The 23,973-nt window shown below is 40.5% G+C and overlaps 1 protein-coding gene across 2 annotated transcripts in view; it reads right to left on the reverse strand.

Moving 5' to 3' along the window:
* The window catches only part of LOC138319344 (5'-3' exoribonuclease 2 homolog), a 51,026-nt gene that overhangs the window by 19,169 nt on the left and 7,884 nt on the right, over nt 1-23,973 (reverse strand). For both annotated transcript variants that reach the window (XM_069262432.1, XM_069262431.1), the window contains exons 8-12: nt 23,365-23,444; nt 22,914-22,970; nt 21,003-21,071; nt 20,736-20,876; nt 10,765-10,868 (exon numbers count right to left, since the gene is read on the reverse strand). In XM_069262432.1, coding sequence (XP_069118533.1) covers nt 10,765-10,868; nt 20,736-20,876; nt 21,003-21,071; nt 22,914-22,970; nt 23,365-23,444 — 451 coding nt within the window. The remainder of the gene's footprint in view (nt 1-10,764; nt 10,869-20,735; nt 20,877-21,002; nt 21,072-22,913; nt 22,971-23,364; nt 23,445-23,973) is intronic.

The following is a 23,973-nucleotide window of genomic DNA, read 5'->3' on the forward strand; positions in this document are numbered from 1 at the left end:
AGGCGTAGGTCACAAACCTATAAAAACATAATGACCAATCTCTGGTGTGGATGTAGGTCGGAATCAAACGACAGCAGTCAACAGTGTGGATGTAGGTCAGGACTGTTGGACAGTGGTCAACAGTGTGGATGTAGGTCGGGACTGTAGGACAGTGGTCAAAAGTGTGGATGTAGGTCAGGAGTGTAGGACAGCATCAGCAGTGAGGATGTAGGTCAGGATTGTAGGACAGTGGTCAACAGTGTGGATGTAGGTCAGGATTGTAGGACAGTGATCAACAGTGTGGATGTAGGTCAGGACTGTAGGACAGTGGTCAACAGTGTGGATGTAGGTCAGGATTGTAGGACAGTGGTCAACAGTGTGGATGTAGGTCAGGATTGTAGGACAGTGGTCAACAGTGTGGATGTAGGTCAGGAGTGTAGGACAGCATCAACAGTGTGGATGTAGGTCAGGAGTGTAGGACAGTGATCAACAGTGTGGATGTAGGTCAGGATTGTAGGACAGTGGTCAACAGTGTGGATGTAGGTCAGGACTGTAGGACAGTGGTCAACAGTGTGGATGTAGGTCAGGAGTGTAGGACAGCATCAACAGTGTGGATGTAGGTCAGGAGTGTAGGACAGTGATCAACAGTGTGGATGTAGGTCAGGATTGTAGGACAGTGGTCAACAGTGTGGATGTAGGTCAGGAGTGTAGGACAGTGGTCAACAGTGTGGATGTAGGTCAGGAGTGTAGGACAGTGATCAACAGTGTGGATGTAGGTCAGGATGTAGACAGTGGTCAACAGTGTGGATGTAGGTCAGGATGTAGGACAGTGGTCAACAGTGTGGATGTAGGTCAGGAGTGTAGGACAGTGATCAACAGTGTGGATGTAGGTCAGGAGTGTAGGACAGTGATCAACAGTGTGGATGTAGGTCAGACATGTAGGATGTAGGACAGTGGTCAACAGTGTGGATGTAGGTCAGGACTGTAGCACAGTGGTCAACAGTGTGGATGTAGGTCAGGATTGTAGGACAGTGGTCAACAGTGTGGATGTAGGTCAGGAGTTGTAGGACAGTGGTCAACAGTGTGGATGTAGGTCAGGAGTGTAGGACAGTGGTCAACAGTGTGGACAGAGTCAGGATGTAGGTCAGGACTGTAGGACAGACTGTGGTCAACACAGTGTGGATGTAGGTCAGGTTGTAGGACAGTGGTCAACAGTGTGGATGTAGGTCAGGATTGTAGGACAGTGGTCAACAGTGTGGATGTAGGTCAGGATTGTAGGACAGTGGTCAACAGTGTGGATGTAGGTCAGGACTGTTAGGACAGTGGTCAACAGTGTGGATGTAGGTCAGGACTGTAGGACAGTGGTCAACAGTGTGGATGTAGGTCAGGACTGTAGGACAGTGGTCAACAGTGTGGATGTAGGTCAGGACTGTAGGACAGTGGGTCAACAGTGTGGATGTAGGTCAGGGACTGTAGGACAGTGGTCAACAGTGTGGATGTAGGTCAGGACTGTAGGACAGTGGACAGGATTGTAGGACAGTGGTCAACAGTGTGGATGTAGGTCAGGACTGTAGGACAGTGGTCAACAGTGTGGATGTAGGTCAGTAGGATGTAGGACAGTGGTCAACAGTGTGGATGTAGGTCAGGATTGTAGGACAGTGGTCAACAGTGTGGATGTAGGTCAGGACTGTAGGACAGTGGTCAACAGTGTGGATGTAGGTCAGGATGTAGGACAGTGGTCAACAGTGTGGATGTAGGTCAGGATGTAGGACAGTGGTCAACAGTGTGGATGTAGGTCGGGACTGTAGGACAGTGGTCAACAGTGTGGATGTGTGGATGTAGGTCAGGATGTGTAGGACAGCGTCAACAGTGTGGATGTAGGTCAGGACTGTAGGACAGTGGTCAACAGTGTGGATGTAGGTCAGGACTGTAGGACAGTGGTCAACAGTGTGGATGTAGGTCAGGACTGTAGGACAGTGGTCAACAGTGTGGATGTAGGTCAGGACTGTAGGACAGTGGTCAACAGTGTGGATGTAGGTCAGGATTGTAGGACAGTGGTCAACAGTGTGGATGTAGGTCAGGGTAGACAGGACAGTGTAGTGGACAGTGGTCAACAGTGTGGATGTAGGTCAGGACTGTAGGACAGTGGTCAAGCAGTGTGGATGTAGGTCAGGATTGTAGGACAGTGGTCAACAGTGTGGATGTAGGTCAGGATTGTAGGACAGTGGTCAAACAGTGTGGATGTAGGTCAGGACTGTAGGACAGTGGTCAACAGTGTTGGATGTAGGTCAGGACTGTAGGACAGTGGTCAACAGTGTGGATGTAGGTCAGGACTGTAGGACAGTGGTCAACAGTGTGGATGTAGGTCAGGACTGTAGGACAGTGGTCAACAGTGTGGATGTAGGTCAGGATGTGTAGGACAGTGGTCAACAGTGTGGATGTAGGTCAGGACTGTAGGACAGTGGTCAACAGTGTGGATGTAGGTCAGGACTGTAGGACAGTGGTCAACAGTGTGGATGTAGGTCAGGATTGTAGGACAGTGGTCAACAGTGTGGATGTAGGTCAGGACTGTAGGACAGTGGTCAACAGTGTGGATGTAGGTCAGGACTGTAGGACAGCAGTGGTCACAGTGTGGATGTAGGTCAGGATTGTAGGACAGTGGTCAACAGTGTGGATGTAGGTCAGGAGTGTAGGACAGTGGAACAGTGTGGATGTAGGTCGGGTATGGACAGTGGTCAACAGTGTGGATGTAGGTCAGGATTGTAGGACAGTGGTCAACAGTGTGGATGTAGGTCAGGACTGTAGGACAGGGTCACAGTGTGGATGTAGGTCAGGGATTGTAGGACAGTGGTCAACAGTGTGGATGTAGGTCAGGATTGTAGGACAGTGGTCAACAGTGTGGATGTAGGTCAGGACTGTAGGACAGTGGTCAACAGTGTGGATGTAGGTCAGGACTGTAGGACAGTGGTCAACAGTGTGGATGTAGGTCAGGACTGTAGGACAGTGGTCAACAGTGTGGATGTAGGTCAGGAGTGTAGGACAGCATCAGCAGTGTGGATGTAGGTCAGGATTGTAGGACAGTGGTCAACAGTGTGGATGTAGGTCAGGACTGTAGGACAGTGGTCAACAGTGTGGATGTAGGTCAGGACTGTAGGACAGCATCAACAGTGTGGATGTAGGTCAGGACTGTAGGACAGTGGTCAACAGTGTGGATGTAGGTCAGGACTGTAGGACAGTGGTCAACAGTGTGGATGTAGGTCAGGATTGTAGGACAGTGGTCAACAGTGTGGATGTAGGTCAGGATTGTAGGACAGTTGGTCAACAGTGTGGATGTAGGTCAGGGGACTGTTAGGACAGTGGTCAACAGTGTGGATGTAGGTCAGGATGTAGGACAGCATCAACAGTGTGGATGTAGGTCAGGACTGTAGGACAGTGATCAACAGTGTGGATGTAGGTCAGGATTGTAGGACAGTGGTCAACAGTGTGGATGTAGGTCAGGACTGTAGGACAGTGGTCAACAGTGTGGATGTAGGTCAGGACTGTAGGACAGTGGTCAACAGTGTGGATGTAGGTCAGGACTGTAGGACAGTGGTCAACAGTGTGGATGTAGGTCAGGACTGTAGGACAGTGGTCAACAGTGTGGATGTAGGTCAGGACTGTAGGACAGTGGTCAACAGTGTGGATGTAGGTCAGGACTGTAGGACAGTGGGTCAACAGTGTGGATGTGGTCAGTGACCAGATGAGGACAGTGGTCAACAGTGTGGATGTAGGTCAGGACTGTAGGACAGTGGTCAACAGTGTATGTAGGTCAGGACTGTAGGACAGGGTCACAGTGTGGATGTAGGTCAGGATTGTAGGACAGTGGTCAACAGTGTGGATGTAGGTCAGGACTGTAGGACAGTGGTCAACAGTGTGGATGTAGGTCAGGATTGTAGGACAGTGGTCAACAGTGTGGATGTAGGTCAGGACTGTAGGACAGTGGTCAACAGTGTGGATGTAGGTCAGGATTGTAGGACAGCGGTCAACAGTGTGCATGTAGGTCAAGATTGTAGGACAGTGGTCAACAGTGTGCATGTAGGTCAGGACTGTAGGACAGTGGTCAACAGTGTGCATGTAGGTCGGGACTGTAGGACAGCGGTCTACAGTGTGGAGGTAGGTCGGGATAGTAGGACAGTGGTCAACAGTGTGGATGTAGGTCAGGACTATAGGACAGTGGTCAACAGTGTGGATGTAGGTCAGGACTGTAGGACAGTGGTCAACAGTGTGCATGTAGGTCAGGACTGTAGGACAGTGGTCAACAGTGTGGATGTAGGTCAGGACTGTAGGACAGTGGTCAACAGTGTGGATGTAGGTCAGGATTGTAGGACAGTGGTCAACAGTGTGGATGTAGGTCAGGATTGTAGGACAGCGTCAGCAGTGTGGATGTAGGTCAGGATTGTAGGACAGTGGTCAACAGTGTGGATGTAGGTCAGGACTGTAGGACAGTGGTCAACAGTGTGGATGTAGGTCGGGAGTGTAGGACAGTGGACTGTAGGTCGGACGTAGGACAGGGTACAGTGTGGATGTAGGTCGGACTGTAGTCGGGACTGTAGGACAGCGGTCAACAGTGTGGATGTAGGTCAGGACTGTAGGACAGTGGTCAACAGTGTGGATGTAGGTCAGGTTTGTAGGACAGTCAACAGGTCAGCAGTGTGGATGTAGGTCAGGATTGTAGGACAGTGGTCAACAGTGTGGATGTAGGTCAGGATTGTAGGACAGCGTCAGCAGTGTGGATGTAGGTCAGGATTGTAGGACAGCGGTCTACAGTGTGGATGTAGGTCGGGACTGTAGGACAGTGGTCAACAGTGTGGATGTAGGTCGGGATAGTAGGACAGTGGTCAACAGTGTGGATGTAGGTCAGGACCGTAGAACAGTGGTAAACAGTGTGGATGTAGGTCAGGACTGTAGGACAGTGGTCAACAGTGTGGATGTAGGTCAGGACTGTAGGACAGTGGTCAGCAGTGTGGATGTAGGTCAGGATTGTAGGACAGCGGTCTACAGTGTGGATGTAGGTCAGGACTGTAGGACAGTGGTCAAAAGTGTGGATGTAGGTCAGGACCGTAGGACAGTGGTCAGCAGTTTGGATGTAGGTCTTGACTGTAGGACAGTGGTCAACAGTGTGCATGTAGGTCAGGATTGTAGGACAGCGTCAGCAATGTGGATGTAGGTCGGGACTGTAGGACAGCAGTCTACAGTGTGGAGGTAGGTCAGGACTAGGACAGTGGTGAACAGTGTGGATGAAGGTCAGGACTGTAGGACAGTGGTCAACAGTGTGGATGTAGGTCAGGACTGTAGGACAGTGGTCAACAGTGTGGATGTAGGTCAGGACTGTAGGACAGCATCAGCAGTGTGGATGTAGGTCAGGATTGTAGGACAGTGGTCAACAGTGTGGATGTAGGTCAGGACTGTAGGACAGTGGTGAACAGTGTGGATGTAGGTCGGGACTGTAGGACAGTGGTCAAAAGTGTGGAGGTAGGTCAGGACTAGGACAGTGGTCAACAGTGTGGATGTAGGTCAGGACTGTAGGACAGCATCAGCAGTGTGGATGTAGGTCAGGACTGTAGGACAGTGGTCAACAGTGTGGATGTAGGTCAGGACTGTAGGACAGTGGTCAACAGTGTGGATGTAGGTCAGGACTGTAGGACAGCGTCAGCAGTGTGGATATAGATCAGGACTGTAGGACAGCAGTCAGCGGTGAGGATGTAGGTCAGGACTGTAGGACAGTGATAAGCAGTGTGGATGTAGGTCAGGACTAGGACAGCGTTCAACAGTGTGGATGTAGGTCAGGACCGTAGGACAGCGGTCAACAGTGTGGATGTTGGTCAGGACTGAAGGACAGCGGTCAACAGTGTGGATGTTGGTCAGGACTGAAGGACAGCGGTCAACAGTGTGGATGTAGGTCGGGACTGTAGGACACAGGTCAGCAGTGTGGTTGCAGGTTGGGACTTTAGGACAGCGGTCAACAGTGTGGATGCAGGTCGGGACTTTAGGACCCGATAAAACAGTGCGGAAGTAGGTTGGGACTGTAGGACAGTGGTTAACAGTGTGGATGCAGGTCGCGACGATATGACACCGGTCAGCCACAATGTGATACCAGTTCTAAATCTACTGTTTCAATTGAGGATCTAGTAAGATTAGAGATCACAATAAATTGTCTTAAGTTTCCTTAGAGGGTTAGGTTAGGGTCCATTATTTTATTTTATTATTCTTAGTGAAGTGGAGAAAAGTATGTTAGGTTTTGTCCACAATTTTCTCTGTTTTGGCAATGTGAATACAATATAATTTTAGGGTTGCATCTTCGCCTTTCAATAACTGGTCAGCATGATAACCGAAAATGTTTGTGCAGGACTAGTTTCTTCAGAGGTAAAGGTATCATGTGGTCCCTTTTGTTATCTGTGAACATCTGTATCTAGTAATATTAGAATATTAGTACCATTATGGTAAGAAAGTAGACCAAAACAAAAGCCTTCACAAAGCGAAATCAATTCTACTATGGCAAGGGAAGTAACTCAAACAAAGTAATGTCAGGAAGGATAACAAAATTCTACTGTTGTAAGGGAAGTAACTCAAACAAAGCAACATGAGGAAGGAAAAAAAATTCTACTATGGTACGGGAAATAATTCAAACAACTTGGTTGGCCCAGGTAGTGCAATATTCCTACCAGAAATTATTGTTTTTTGCAGAAAGTATCTTAATATAATTTAATTTCAAAATTATAATGCTGGTCATTTTGGTTTTGTTTGACAGGGATCAATCTAGCTCTGATTTATTACCGTTAAATGGGTAAATTTCCCCTCAAGGAATAAATTCCCCTCTGGCCTTAAATTCCCCCTGAAGATTTAAAAATCCCCCATTTGAAGCTAAAAAATGACCGTTTTTGTAACACAATTTCCCCTGTGACTATTTTTCATTAATTTTTTAAGAATTTTGTTTGCAAATTTCTTCATATTTATCATACAGCTACTGCATATTTAATGATAAACTCAAATTTTTCATTATTGAGATTAAAATCTTAATCCCCCTCCATATGACCTGTAGTCTCCCTAACTTACCCATTGACATTAGAGATGGTGGCCCTCCTCCGCCTCCATATGACCTGTAGTATCCCTTACTTACCCATTGACATTAGAGATGGTGGCCCTCCTCCCCCTCCATATGATACTGACCTGTTGTCTCCCATATGAACTTACCCATTGACATTAGAGATGGTGGCCTCCTCCCCTCCATATGCCTTACTTACCATTGACATTAGAGTGGGCCCCCCCTCCATATGACCTGTAGTCTCCTTTACTTACCCATTGACATTAGAGATGGTGGCCCTCCTCCGCCTCCATATGACCTGTAGTCTCGCTTACTTACCCATTGACATTAGAGATGGTGGCCCTCCTCCCCCTCCATATGACCTGTAGTATCCCTTACTTACCCATTGACATTAGAGATGGTGGCCCTCCTCCCCCTCCATATGACCTGTTGTCTCCCTAACTTACCCATTGACATTAGAGATAGCGGCCCTCCTCCCCCTCCATATGACCTGTTGTCTCCCTAACTTACCCATTGACATTAGAGATGGTGGCCCTCCTCCCCCTCCATATGACCTGTAGTATCCCTTACTTACCCATTGACATTAGAGATGGTGGCCCTCCTCCCCCTCCATATGACCTGTTGTCTCCCTAACTTACCCATTGACATTAGAGATGGTGGCCCTCCTCCCCCTCCATATGACCTGTAGTATCCCTTACTTACCCATTGACATTAGAGATGGTGGCCCTCCTCCCCCTCCATATGACCTGTTGTCTCCCTAACTTACCCATTGACATTAGAGATGGTGGCCCTCCTCCCCCTCCATATGACCTGTAGTCTCCCTAACTTACCCATTGACATTAGAGATGGTGGCCCTCCTCCCCCTCCATATGACCTGTAGTCTCCTTTACTTACCCATTGACATTAGAGATGGTGGCCTTCCTCCCCCTCCATATGACCTGTAGTCTCGCTTACTTACCCATTGACATTAGAGATGGTGGCCCTCCTCCCCCTCCATATGACCTGTAGTATCCCTTACTTACCCATTGACATTAGAGATGGTGGCCCTCCTCTCCCTCCATATGACCTGTTGTCTCCCTAACTTACCCATTGACATTAGAGATGGCAGCCCTCCTTCCCTCCATATTACCTGTTGTCTCCCTAACTTACCCATTGACATTAGAGATGGTGGCCCTCCTCCCCCTCCATATGACCTGTTGTCTCCCTAACTTACCCATTGACATTAGAGATGGCAGCCCTCCTTCCCTCCATATTACCTGTTGTCTCCCTAACTTACCCATTGACATTAGAGATGGTGGCCCTCCTCCCCCTCCATATGACCTGTTGTCTCCCTAACTTACCCATTGACATTAGAGATGGTGGCCCTCCTCCCCCTCCATATGACCTGTAGTCTCCCTTACTTACCCATTGACATTAGAGATGGCAGCCCTCCTCCCCCTCCATATGACCTGTTGTCTCCCTAACTTACCCATTGACATTAGAGATGGTGGCCCTCCTCCCCCTCCATATGACCTGTAGTATCCCTTACTTACCCATTGACATTAGAGATGGTGGCCCTCCTCCCCCTCCATATGACCTGTAGTATCCCTAACTTACCCATTGACATTAGCGATGGTGGCCCTCCTCCCCCTCCATATGACCTGTTGTCTCCCTAACTTACCCATTGACATTAGAGATGGTGGCCCTCCTCTCCCTCCATATGACCTGTAGTATCCCTTACTTACCCATTGACATTAGAGATGGCAGCCCTCCTCCCCCTCCATATGACCTGTTGTCTCCCTAACTTACCCATTGACATTAGAGATGGCAGCCCTCCTCCCCCTCCATATGACCTGTTGTCTCCCTAACTTACCCATTGACATTAGAGATGGTGGCCCTCCTCTCCCTCCATATGACCTGTAGTATCCCTTACTTACCCATTGACATTAGAGATGGTGGCCCTCCTCTCCCTCCATATGACCTGTAGTATCCCTTACTTACCCATTGACATTAGAGATGGTGGCCCTCCTCTCCCTCCATATGACCTGTAGTATCCCTTACTTACCCATTGACATTAGAGATGGCAGCCCTCCTCCCCCTCCATATGACCTGTTGTCTCCCTAACTTACCAATTGACATTAGAGATGGTGGCCCTCCTCCCCCTCCATATGACCTGTTGTCTCCATAACTTACCCATTGACATTAGAGATGGTGGCCTTCCTCCCCCTCCATATGACCTGTTGTCTCCCTAACTTACCCATTGACATTAAAAATGGCGGCCCTCCTCCCCCTCAATATGACCTGTAGTCTCCAATACTTACCCATTGACATTAGAGATGGTGACCCTCGTCCCCCTCCATATACTGTAGTCTCTCTAACTTACCCTTTGACATTAGAGATGGCAGCCCTCCTCTCTCTCCATATGACCAGTAGTCTCCCTAACTTACCCATTGACATTAAAAATGGCGGTCCTCCTCCCCCTCCATATGACCTGAAGTCTCCCTTACTTACCCATTGACATTAGAGATGGTGACCCTCCTCCCCCTCCATATGACCTGTTGTCTCCCTAACTTACCCATTGACATTAGAGATGGCAGCCCTCCTCCCCCTCCATATGACCTGTAGTCTCCCTAACTTACCCATTGACATTAGAGATGGTGGCCCTCCTTCCCTCCATATTACCTGTAGTCTCCCTTACTTACCAATTGACATTAGAGATGGTGGCCTTCCTCCCCCTCCATATGACCTGTAGTCTCCCTAACTTACCCATTGACATTAGAGATGGTGGCCCTCCTTCCCTCCATATTACCTGTTGTCTCCCTAACTTACCTATTGACATTAGAGATGGTGGCCCTCCTCCCCCTCCATATGACCTGTAGTATCCCTAACTTACCCATTGACATTAGAGATGGTGGCCCTCCTCCCCCTCCATATGACCTGTAGTCTCCTTTACTTACCCATTGACATTAGAGATGGCGGCCCTCCTCCCCCTCCAAATGACCTGTTGTCTCCCTAACTTACCCATTGACATTAGAGATGGCGGCCCTCCTCCCCCTCCAAATGACCTGTAGTCTCCTTTACTTACCCATTGACATTAGAGATGGCGGCCCTCCTCCCCCTCCAAATGACCTGTAGTCTCCTTTACTTACCCATTGACATTAGAGATGGTGGCCCTCCTCCCCCTCCATATGACCTGTAGTATCCCTAACTTACCCATTGACATTAGAGATGGCGGCCCTCCTCCCCCTCCAAATGACCTGTAGTCTCCTTTACTTACCCATTGACATTAGAGATGGTGGCCCTCCTCCCCCTCCATATGACCTGTAGTATCCCTTACTTACCCATTGACATTAGAGATGGTGGCCCTCCTCCCCCTCCATATGACCTGTTGTCTCCCTAACTTACCCATTGACATTAGAGATGGTGGCCCTCCTCCCCCTCCAAATGACCTGTAGTCTCCTTTACTTACCCATTGACATTAGAGATGGCGGCCCTCCTCTCCCTCCAAATGACCTGTAGTCTCCCTAACTTACCCATTGACATTAGAGATGGTGGCCCTCCTCCCCCTCCAAATGACCTGTAGTCTCCCTAACTTACCCATTGACATTAGAGATGGTGGCCCTCCTCCCCCTCCAAATGACCTGTAGTCTCCCTAAATTACCCATTGACATTAGAGATGGTGGCCCTCCTCCCCCTCCAAATGACCTGTAGTATCCCTTACTTACCCATTGACATTAGAGATGGTGGCCCTCCTCCCCCTCCAAATGACCTGCCACTATTCCATTGACCTCTCTGGTCATGTCCACCTCCTCCACCACCTGTACCATGTCTATACAAACAATATATCAATGTGTAATGTGTGTACAAACAATGTATCAATGTGTAATGTGTGTACAAACAGTGTATCAATGTGTAATGTGTTGTGTGTACAAACAGTGTATCAATGTGTAATGTGTGTACAAACCTTGTATCAATGTGTAATGTGTGTACAAACAATGTATCAATGTGTAATGTGTGTACAAACAGTGTATCAATGTGTAATGTGTGTACAAACCTTGTATCAATGTGTAATGTGTGTACAAACCTTGTATCAATGTGTAATGTGTGTACAAACAATGTATCAATGTGTAATGTGTGTACAAACAATGTATCAATGTGTAATGTGTGTACAAACCTTGTATCAATGTGTAATGTGTGTACAAACAATGGATCAATGTGTAATGTGTGTACAAACAATGTATCAATGTGTAATGTGTGTACAAACAGTGTATTAATGTGTAATGTGTGTACAAACAATGTATCAATGTGTAATGTGTGTACAAACAATGTATCAATGTGTAATGTGTGTACAAACAATGTATCAATGTGTAATGTGTGTACAAACAATGTATCAATGTGTAATGTGTGTACAAACAATGTATCAATGTGTAATGTGTGTACAAACAATGTATCAATGTGTAATGTGTGTAAAACAATGGATCAATGTGTAATGTGTGTACAAACAATGTATCAATGTGTAATGTGTGTACAAACAATGTATCAATGTGTAATGTGTGTACAAACAATGGATCAATGTGTAATGTGTGTACAAACAATGTATCAATGTGTAATGTGTGTACAAACAATGTATCAATGTGTAATGTGTGTACAAACCTTGTATCAATGTGTAATGTGTGTACAAACAATGGATCAATGTGTAATGTGTGTACAAACAATGTATCAATGTGTAATGTGTGTACAAACAATGTATCAATGTGTAATGTGTGTACAAACAATGTATCAATGTGTAATGTGTGTACAAACAATGTATCAATGTGTAATGTGTGTACAAACAATGGATCAATGTGTAATGTGTGTACAAACAATGTATCAATGTGTAATGTGTGTACAAACCTTGTATCAATGTGTAATGTGTGTACAAACCTTGTATCAATGTGTAATGTGTGTACAAACAATGTATCAATGTGTAATGTGTGTACAAACAATGTATCAATGTGTAATGTGTGTACAAATAATCTATCAATGTGTAATGTGTGTACAAACAATGTATCAATGTGTAATGTGTGTACAAACAATGTATCAATGTGTAATACATTTACAAACAGGGTATCAATGTGTAATACATGTACAAACAATGTATCAATGTGTAATGTGTGTACAAACAATGTATCAATGTTAAATTTGTGTACAAAAAATATATCAATGTGTAATACATGTACAAACAGTGTATTAATGTGTAATACATGTACAAACAATGTATCAATGTGTAATGTGTGTACAAACAATGTATCAATGTGTAATGTGTGTACAAACAATGTATCAATGTGTAATGTGTGTACAAACCTTGTATCAATGTGTAATGTGTGTACAAACAATGTATCAATGTGTAATGTGTGTACAAACAATGTATCAATGTGTTATGTGTGTACAAACAATGTATCAATGTGTAATGTGTGTACAAACCTTGTATCAATGTGTAATGTGTGTACAAACAATGTATCAATGTGTAATATGTGTACAAATATTGTATCAATGTTAAATTTGTGTACAATCAATATATCAATGTGTAATACATGTACAAACAGTGTATTAATGTGTAATACATGTACAAACAGGGTAACAATGTGTAATATATGTACAAACAATGTATCAATGTGTAATGTATGTACAAACAATGTATCAATGTGTAATGTGTGTACAAACCTTGTATCAATGTGTAATGTGTGTACAAACAATGTATCAATGTGTAATGTGTGTACAAACAATGTATCAATGTTAAATTTGTGTACAAACAATATATCAATGTGTAATACATGTACAAACAGTGTATTAATGTGTAATACATGTACAAACAATGTATCAATGTGTAATGTGTGTACAAACAATGTATCAATGTGTAATGTGTGTACAAACAATGTATTAATGTGTAATGTGTGTACAAACAATGTATCAATGTGTAATGTGTGTACAAACCTTGTATCAATGTGTAATGTATGTACAAACAATGTATCAATGTGTAATGTGTGTACAAACCTTGTATCAATGTGTAATGTGTGTACAAACAATGTATCAATGTGTAATGTGTGTACAAACAATGTATCAATGTTAAATGTGTGTATAAACAATATATCAATGTGTAATACATGTACAAACAGTGTATCAATGTGTAATACATGTACAAACAATGTATCAATGTGTAATGTGTGTACAAACCTTGTATCAATGTGTAATACATGTACAAACAATGTATTAATGTGTAATGTGTGTACAAACAATGCATGAAGTTAAATGTGTGTACAAACAATGTATCAATGTGTAATGTGTGTACAAACAATGTATCAATGTTAAATGTGTTTACAAACAATGTATCAATGTGTAATGTGTGTACAAACAATATATCAATGTGTAATACATGTACAAACAATATATCAATGTGTAATACATGTACAGTGTATCAATGTGTAATACATGTACAGTGTATCAATGTGTTATACATGTACAAACAGTATATCAATGCGTAATACATGTACAAACAATATATCAAAATGTAATGGCCTTAGTGTTGTAGTCAGCCTACTGACTAACCAAAGACATCATAGCTCCATGTAACAAAGGGATGGTCAATATTAGATGCCCAATTTAAGAAACTGAACTCAATTGAGATGTTTTGTAATGATTACACAACCACATTGCAGTTAAGATAGCCACTAAACCTTTATCTATAGTTTAAAGTCCCATTATGTTTTTATGATTGTTCTACAAATTAACATCGATGATCCTTATGAATTTATCTTTACTTAATTTTGTGCAAATATGTACAGTTTCGACAAAATGCTTATTAAAGATATATATAAATAGAACATGTATATGTGTATGTCTTAAAATAACCTATGTGCCTGTACGTACCCGGATGATTACCAGGTAAATCCCAGCAACACCACGGGGAACATGTTTAGATTTATTCAGTGTTTTACAATGTTCGTCCTTATAAAAGTGGTTCTTCTTTCCAAAATAAAAACAGAATATTTCAGGAGAACTGTATACTTCATTCTGACGACTTTAAACACGCACTTGTACAACAAAACTACAAAAGAGCTCATTATTACTAAGTAGAGAATACCCCTCAAATGCGGAATGCCTCTTAATCAAGCGTGTGTAACCTCTCGATCTCATATGTGTAAACTGTTTGTTCGCTTAACACTTACTTATTTAAGTAATTGACTTTCCATGGTTAACTCCCTAACTGTTTTCAGAAGACTAATCTCTGATGATAGTTTTTAAAGGATTTTAAAAGTGATTAAAATAAGATGACAATGCATTAGCGTTGTCTGTCAATATCTATCAGTTGACAAACATACCTTGGGTCAAATGTTATACAAAGCGGTTCTCATATGTGATGTGTGGACTGTGGCAGCAACAAAGCATAACAACAGAATCCCCCATCATTGCTACAATCCTGATTAACTACGACATTTTTAATCAAGAAATATCGCTATAAGGATATCAACTCTATCATGTGACGAAATTTCTTTTTTCTTTTTTCAATTAAATGTTTTATGAAAACATGATGGTACTTTTAGGTTTCTAAAAACAATATGCCTTACAGAAAAGTCCAATTTCAAGATTTTTACACATGAATTTGTGGAACTCTTCTTAGAAAAGAATGTGCACACCTTTAAAATGTATCATACCTCCTTAAGTATATATATATATATAATGTATCATACCCCCTTAAGTATAAATAGATAATGTATCATACCTCCTTAAGTATATATACAGTGGAACCTCCCGAAACCGATCATGGTCGGTGCATATAATTTCGGCCGGTTTAGAGAGGGTTCGGTTTGGAGAAGTGAACCGAATACCGATCATCACGATCCGGATTTAATCGATCGGAAGACGTTTTTTACATTAGTGCATCCCATGTATGCCTAGTGTTCGTTAAAACCGACCGATATTGATTGTTAATGTGAATGTTATCACAAAAGAGAGAATCATACGTTTAAAAGGAATGGATTACAGCAAACTTGACTTTGTAACCGCTTATAAACGGAGTTTAGTTAGTTAGTTGCGTGAATGTTCTTGGGGATGTTCTCGTCTGCAACCTACATACGACCGATCGCTTCCGGTTACGTCAAGAATCAAATTATATGGTCTAATTACACGATGATCAGTCGATGCCGGTCATTATATGACATAGTCATTTTCTAAAACAATACATGGCTTCGGCTTCTTCATACAGATAATTTACGTTATCCGACAACTACATATGTAAATAAAAAAAAGTGTGATTTGAATACGAAACTTTCTCTTTATTACTAGCTCTGCTTGTATTCTTAGAGTAAACAAACCGTGCGCACATGGTAGACCTTCGTTAGATATCTTAACAATAGGCATGATGAAATAATTACACCACCATCTCGGGTATAATTACCGTGTACCTATAACCATTCACATCTGTATACATGCCCAAGGACATGGCATGCAACAGCTATGGTACAGGTACGTGTGTATTTCACGGTCGGTTGATCAGACCTAAATGTAATTTATCGGTGTCGCTCGGGTAAGGCCGGTTTTCAGAAGTGTATTTTAGTTACATTTGACTATTCCGATCTCAAAATCGGTCCGGTATTCGGAATTGGGAGGGATCGGTTTTGGGAAGTTTTATATACTATTAATAAAGAGGAATTCATTCCGTACATGACATCCATGTTCGGTTTCTAGAGGTGATCGGTTTTGAGAAGGTTCGGTTTTGGGAGGTTCCACTGTATATATATAATGTATCATACCTCCATAAATATATATATATATATAATGTGTCATACCCCCTTAAGTATAAATATATAATGTATCATACCTCATTAAGTATATATATATATAATGTATCATACCCCCTTAAGTATAAATATATAATGTATCATACCTCCTTAAAGGATTTGTGCAGTCAAAAATGTTAATTTCAGTTTAAGCTGGAAATGGCTTTATTAGCACGTGTAGAAACCTCTCCATTCCGCGCACGACCGGAATAACCTGTAAACCGTCGATATCGAGGTCCAAACTTCTGACCGCCCGATTATGCATATTTTCTAGCTCTAAACCGTGTGACGTCATAATAGTCCGTGGCTTATAGCTGTACTATAAGTGATGTGCTATCACTTACATCGACGGTCACAGGAAAAGCCGATCAACGATTTTTTATAATTACTTTTGAGTGAAGTTAATAACTTTGGCTCGAATGTAAATAACTAAGAGAGTGAAATTCGATGTTTCAAATACTATAATTTATGCTCTAACAGCAGGTATCTTCGTGTAATCATGAAAGAAACTCCACACAGAAATAAAAGTTTCAGATTTTTTATCGAGGAGTTCAGCAACGAATAAGCTTTAATTAGATATTTTCCTGTAGTCTGTATCTTTGAATTACAAAGTTTGTGACTGTAAAATGAAATTTTACGTAACAATTTACGAAATCCTTGATTAAAGTATTGACGTACATACCAGAAACATATATTCATATATGTATGTATGTTTCTGTACATACACACCGATGATTGATCATTACAAACATTGTGTTGTGTGTTGTGTGTTGCTAACCGAATAAATTGAGAATGAGAGTCAGCATGTGGTAGAATGAATTTATTTTTGATATTATAAAAGATCTAAATATTGAGATATTAAGCAAAACAAACTATTTTTTCAGACCATGCTGTCGCTTTCAATGTTTAATCGATATACGAGTAGATACTTCGATATAAATATATCATTAGCCATGCCATGCCTTTGGTTTGATGGTTATGTAATACCTGGACCAGGATGTTGTTTACCTGTACACCACGCCATTCATTGAACTCACCTGTAATTACCTGGCCGCGGGCAGTTTGCTATTCGGTGGACTATATCAGGTATTTGCTATTGTCTTACTGTCAATCAGGTTAGGACATCCGTTAATTGGATTGTGATTTGAATTATGGAAACCCCGTACATCTATGCTCTAGTTTTTTTTATTGTCACCTCCATTTTGAAAATGAAGATGTAAAAGCAAATGGAAATAAAATATCACTGATCATACCTAGGAATATATATTAAATATATACACATATATATGTCGTACACAGGTTAAACAATATTGGAAGTTGACTTATTCAGAAACAAAAATGGTTCGAAGACCTATTTCAACTAAAGATTTAACCTTAAAAATTGTTCCAGTCTAGTACTGTAATTACGGAATCGTGGCATATAGCAATCACCCGTATTTTCTAAGGTATTAGTAAAAATTCTAAGCATGAATTTTCACTGTTGAAATCCCATGTTAAGTTGCAGAGAAAAAGTCATTTATATGGAAATTGACCACTTTTGACCCCGCCCCTCAGGGCCCCCGGGGGTCAGCCCTTTCATTTGCTCAATTTGGAATCCCCAGCCTACAAGGATGCTACCATTGCATTATGGGTGCTATACCATGCTTAGTTGCAGAGAAGAAGTCATTTATATGGAAATAGCCAAAATGACCCCTTTTGACCCCGCCCCTCAGGCCCCCGGGGGGTCAGCCCTATCATTTGCAAAATTTTGAATCCCCAGCCTACAAGGATGCTACCAGTGCATTATGGGTGCTATACCATGATGCTACCAGTCAAATTTTGTTGAAATCCGACCAGCGGTTATGGAGAAGAAGTCGATTGTTGACGGACGCCGGACGCCGGACGCCGGACGCTGCGGTATCCCATAAGCTCACCTCGGTCCTTTGGACCAGGTGAGCTAATAATGTATCATACCTCCTTAAGTATATATATATAAGCATGAATTTTCACCGTTTCGAATCTACATGTATAGTCATACAAGGGTTAAATCATTACCACACTAAATATACTTATTTAAATATCACTAAGTATATTTTTGAAAAGGTACAAGATATTATATCTATTTATAATGCCAGTATACAAGTAATTTCATTTTTCATTTGAACACTATATGTGGTTACTTTTTGGATTATACGAATTGCGGTATGATATACAAAGGATCGACAATGAATATACTATTTTAAGGATTTAGTATAATTTTGAAATAATGAATTTAAATCTACACTTATACTGTAATTTAAAAACTTATATCAGAAATATCATTGATGTATTTCTGCTTTTTAGTAAACGTTATGGATAAAGTTTCAAAGGCAACAATATAGATATACATATTATTTTCGGTATAAGTTCGGTATTGTTACTCCAATATCACATAACTGATAACTGTCCACATTTTATTTTTACTCAAAAACTGTGCTGTGTTTGCATCGCAATGGCAGAAGTTTGAAATAAAAACACGGATTCTAGATATATTCATGCTAAATTTTGGGATTTTAATCATAAAAAGATAGTGTTACATTATACTGTTTTTTATTACACCGCAATTTACATAATATGCTATCTCAATCTCAGTCCAGACTGATCCGAACATCATTTTGATATCGCTATCAAATTGGACTGATTAATTAATCTAAAGTTAGATATACGCTTGTTTGAATGTTTGAAATGGTGTAAATTGAATGTTTTGAAACTGAAAATATCTACATCATAAAGCTAGAATAACCATTTACTCGAAAAACTCAAATTGTAGATCTAACGTATACGTGTATGTGCTGTATAGATGTATAGTACTAGGCTTACCTTGTGCAGCCGCGGACTACTGTGACATCACAAGACCACGTGACCGCCTAGCTCATTATCTCTGAACCGTAGTCGACACTACCCGTAAATCACGACCAAAACCAACCGATAGCGCTAAAAGCTAGGCGATTCGTTGGGTGGGACTTAATTTTTCATCCATCCAAAGCAATATCCTGACGTATTATCAAAAAAAAATTTTGGCTGCACAAATCCTTTAATGTATCATACTCCCTTAAGTATAAATATATAATGTATCATACCTCCTTAAGTATATATATATAATGTATCATACTCCCTTAAGTATAAATATATAATGTATCATACCTCCTTAAGTATATATATGTGATGTATCATACCCTCTTAAGTATAAATATATAATGTATCATACCTCCTTAAGTATATATATGTGATGTATCGTACCCCCTTAAGTATAAATATATAATGTATCATACCTCATAAAGTATATATATATATATAATGTATCATACCCCCTTAAGTATAAATATATAATGTATCATACCCCCTTAAGTATATATATATAATGTATCATACCTCCTTAAGTATATATATAATGTATCATACCCGCTTCAGTATAAATATATAATGTATCATACCTCCTTAAGTATATATATATAATGTATCATACTCCTTAAGCATGAATATATAATGTATCATACCTCATTAAGTATGTATATATATATAATGTATCATACTCCCTTAAGTATAAATATATAATGTATCATACCTCCTTTAGTATATTTATATAATGTATCATACCCCCTTAAGTATAAATATATCATATATCATACCTCCTTAAGTATATATATATAATGTATCATACTCCCTTAAGTATAAATATATAATGTATCATACCTCCTTAAGTATATATATATAATGTATCATACTCCCTTAAGTATAAATATATAATGTATCATACCTCCTTAAGTATATATATATATAATGTATCATACTCCCTTAAGTATAAACATATACAGTCAAACCTGTGTATAAAGGATGATTTGTTTAATTTAACATTATTTCCGCACTTTAATTAAGACAGTTTAACCTATGATCAATTTCTGAAAACCTACCTAATAACATCTACACGTTGCTCTAAGGACAGAGCCTTTCGTGAAGGTTTTGAACAAGCCATAATATCGTCTGTGTTTGTAAAATCCCAAATTAAAAGTGGCACAAAATGAGAAAATGAGAAAATCGATGTTTGGGCTCATTCAAAAATTTCCATTTGAGGTTGACAATATCTTGGAAGATTCCATCTTTTTGCCACTCATTGGTCCGTACATGTAATTGTTTTAAACACATTATTAAAGAGCCGAGTAAAGTGTCCACGCTGTCTTGAATCTCTTAATAATTATTTCAGACAAAACAAATGTAAACACATGTAGTTGTGAATTGGCCGACATCAAAAAGTTGCCATATAAACAATGGTTCACACCCGAGTTCCAACACAGATACAATGCAAACCCCAGAGTGTTACGAAAGGGGACGTAAGGGAAATAACTCTAATTGACTAACGCAGAAGAACATTGCCGATATGGCTTCCTTTGTTGTTTTACCGATGCACAGGTTCAAAATAAGATGTTCGCTGTTTGTATTATAGAATACTTACTGTCTTCAGGTTAAATTTAAGTGTCCGCTTTCTTCATAGAAAGTGATGTCAAAAACGATGTCCTTTTGTGTCCACTATACTGTATATTTATGTAGTCTAACTTCTACTGAAAGCTTATGTTTTTTTCGAGTGAAAGTACCGACGTTCGGAAAATTTATTTGTGTCGGTTATATCGAAATTTTACCGACTTACAGACTAAATTTAGTGTCCGCTGTCCGCATTGAGGAGGTATCCGCTATATACATGACATTTATATAGTGATTTTTGTTGGGGATTCCTAGCACTGTCCGTTATATAGAGGTGTCCGCTATTGCAAGTTTGATTGTATATAAAGTATCATACTCCCTTAAGTATAAATATATAATGTATCATACCTCCTTAAGTATAAATATATAAACAGATAAACAATTACCTGATCATTCTAAGAGCTGTGTCAATATCACGGGACCCACGATTTGAGGATCCACCACGTGACATTCCTATCTGGGGTACCCATGGTTTCCACGGTTTGTTTTTATTAAAGTCCTCAGGCTTCAGGACACGAGGAGGCATTCTGAAATGGTCGTACATAAATTCTATATCACAAGTGCACCTTTCTGTATCAACAAGTAAAATCTACATTAATTTGGAAGTTATAACTGTTCAGTATAAAGCTGGTAGCTTTCTACATGGTACTTACTTTGCTCCAGGGAGAACTTTAGCCTTGTAGATATAACCTTGTTCATATACTGGGTCTAAATAATGTACTCTAAAACATAAAGTATCACAGTAAATTGTTTATATACACTCACTGTTTATAACATACACACTTATAATGAATCCTTGGTTACAATAAATTGTTTTCATTCTAGTCAAGGTTCTTACAAAATGTTTGTGATATGTGTATAATGATCTGTTTTAGTGTTTGTTGGTACTAAGACATTCATTATAACCATGTTTTACTGTACTAAGTCTCTCATAATAGGATCACAGCTAGAACACTGACACGTCAGAAAGGACCCTGCTCGATGTGCCTTACAATTAGACAAAAATTCCATGAAGTGGATGTGTCACTTGCACAGCAGTTTAAAACATCACAAAAAATTGTAATTTACAGTTGAAAATATTGTAATAATTAGGTGAAGTTATCAAGTCCTGTAACTCTTGCAAATATTAACAGATTTTAACCAGTATCAAACCAATCCGAGATCTCATTGATATAAAGCAATATACCAAAATTAGTTGAAATTGGACAATAAATACTAAAGTTATCGAGCAAAAACCATAGATCTATCTGTTTTGAAGATTTTAAAGTCCCATAACTCTTGTTATATTGACAGATTTTGGCCAGTATCGAACGTAACTGATTTGAGATCTCATTGATATAAAGCAAAATACCAAATTTAGTTGAAATGACAATATATACTAAAGTTTTTATGTGTCCTTGCGTTGCAGGCAATATATACTAAAGTTTTTATGTGTCCTTGCGTTGCAGGCAACTCAAAAGTGACTTATGACAGAGAACAAGAGATCCTAGAGAGATTTTGGCGCCTACCAAAGAATGATCTATGTCTGGCAATGGAAAGAGCATTATTTTCTCTGCTTTAAACTTTAAATATCAAAATCCAAAATGACTGCCTGTTGGCCATCTTGTTGATGGGTCGGTCTAAAATACCATATGCACAATTAGGGTCCTTGGGGAAACTGACCTATGAAATTTGACATCTTTGGTAATTTCTGAGATAGAGAGGTAACAAGTTTCAACTACCAAACATGTCTTGTATGTCGGCCCTCATGTTGACAAATTGGTCCTTAAATGCATTATGCACAACAAGGGAACTAGGGGAACCTACATGTACGAATTAAATCTTTATTACTTTGTGAGAAATTGCAGTAACAATTTTCAACTATGACAAGAGATCCAAGAGGGATCTTGGAGCCCACCAAAGAATGATCTACGTCTGACAATGGAAAGAGGTGTTTTTTCTCTGCTTTTCAAACTATGACTACATACTACATATTTAATTTGAGACAGATCGCTTCAGGAATTTCTGAGAAATAGCGGTAACAAACTTCGGCCATCTTGGTCACCAGTCGGTCCCAAAATGCAATATGCTTAACAAGGGCCCTAGGGGAACCTGCATAAGAAATATGAGATAGATCCTTTCAGTACTTTCTGAGAAATAGCTGTAACAAACTTCAACTATCAAAATCCAAGTTAGCAGCCTGTCGGCCATCTTTTTCACCGATCGGTCCCAAAATGCAATATGCACAACTAGGGCCCTAGGGGAACCTACATATAAAATTTGATATCCCTTCAGTACTACGGATGATGGACCACGGACGAAAGGCGATTTGAATAGCCCACCATCTGATAATGGTGGGCTAAAAATCCAAGATGACTGCCTGGTGGCTATTTTGTTGACCAATCAGATGCACAACTAGGACTATATGCGAACCTACCTATGGAAGTTAAGATGGATCCCTTTAGAACTTTTTGAAAAATTGCCGTAACAAACTTCAACTTTCAAAATTCAAGATGGCTGCCTGTCAGTGAGATAGTCACTGAATTAACCATTACAATCCCCTGGTATAAATATCCTGTACTCACCCAATGGCCCTGTTATCTGGAGTATCGTGTAGAGTTGGTACCGGACACATAACAGTCCTAGAAAAAATACAGGAATTTCTGATATCAGACATTTTATAGAGTCCTCCACATGAGTCAACTCAGTGATCACCTACACCCATCTTCTCTGTCTGAAACAAACTATGAGTATGTATTTATTCTCTTTTTAGAACCTGGCTATCTCTGGCTATGTGTGTTCTCACACACCCCAAACATAGTAAAACACTAAAACAAACTATGAGTATGTATTTATTCTCTTTTTAGAACCTGGCTATCTCTGGCTATGTGTGTTCTCACAACCCCCCAAACAGAGTAAAACACTGAAGTTTTATTTATTCAGTTATCTATAAATTTATTTTTGTTTGATAAATCGTTTGATATGGTATTTGATGAGTATTAAAAGAGATATATTTGGTTGTCCCTTGATCCGTACCCTCCGGTCATCACAGCTGTCTCATCACACCACACCTTGCCTGCCAGACCCTGGGTCAGTTTGGGATCCATGTCAACAGGCTACAGTAGAAACATTTATAGGGGACTTCATAAAACAAGTCCTGGTCATCAAACATTTAAACTTCATAAGAAATTAACACAAAGACACAGTCTATCAAATTGGCCATTTAAAATCTAAACTTCATAAAAAATCAACACAACACATTCTATTAAATTGGTCATTTAAAATGTTAACATCATAAAAAATCAACACAATTTAAAGACACATTCTATTAAATTGGCAGTTTAAAATTTAAACTTTAAACAAGAGGCCCATGGGCCTTAACGGTCATCTGACTCATGGCACAAAACAACAAAGTCACAGTATAAAGTATTGGTTAACGATTAATATAAACAATACAAGGAACTCCTTAGTTGAATATGTAAGTTTCTGAAAAAGGTAAATGTCATTTGTTGAACAAACTTGGTAGCCCTTCATCCAAATATGGTCGAAACCCATTCAAGGATTAATATAAGGAGGAGTCAGATTTAAAAGCCAAATTTCAGCAAAGCTCCCATTTTGGACCTCGGCCATGCTATCCCCATGGGT

Source organism: Argopecten irradians, chromosome 3 (assembly GCF_041381155.1).
Source record: "Argopecten irradians isolate NY chromosome 3, Ai_NY, whole genome shotgun sequence".
In the NCBI taxonomy this organism is placed as follows: domain Eukaryota; kingdom Metazoa; phylum Mollusca; class Bivalvia; order Pectinida; family Pectinidae; genus Argopecten; species Argopecten irradians.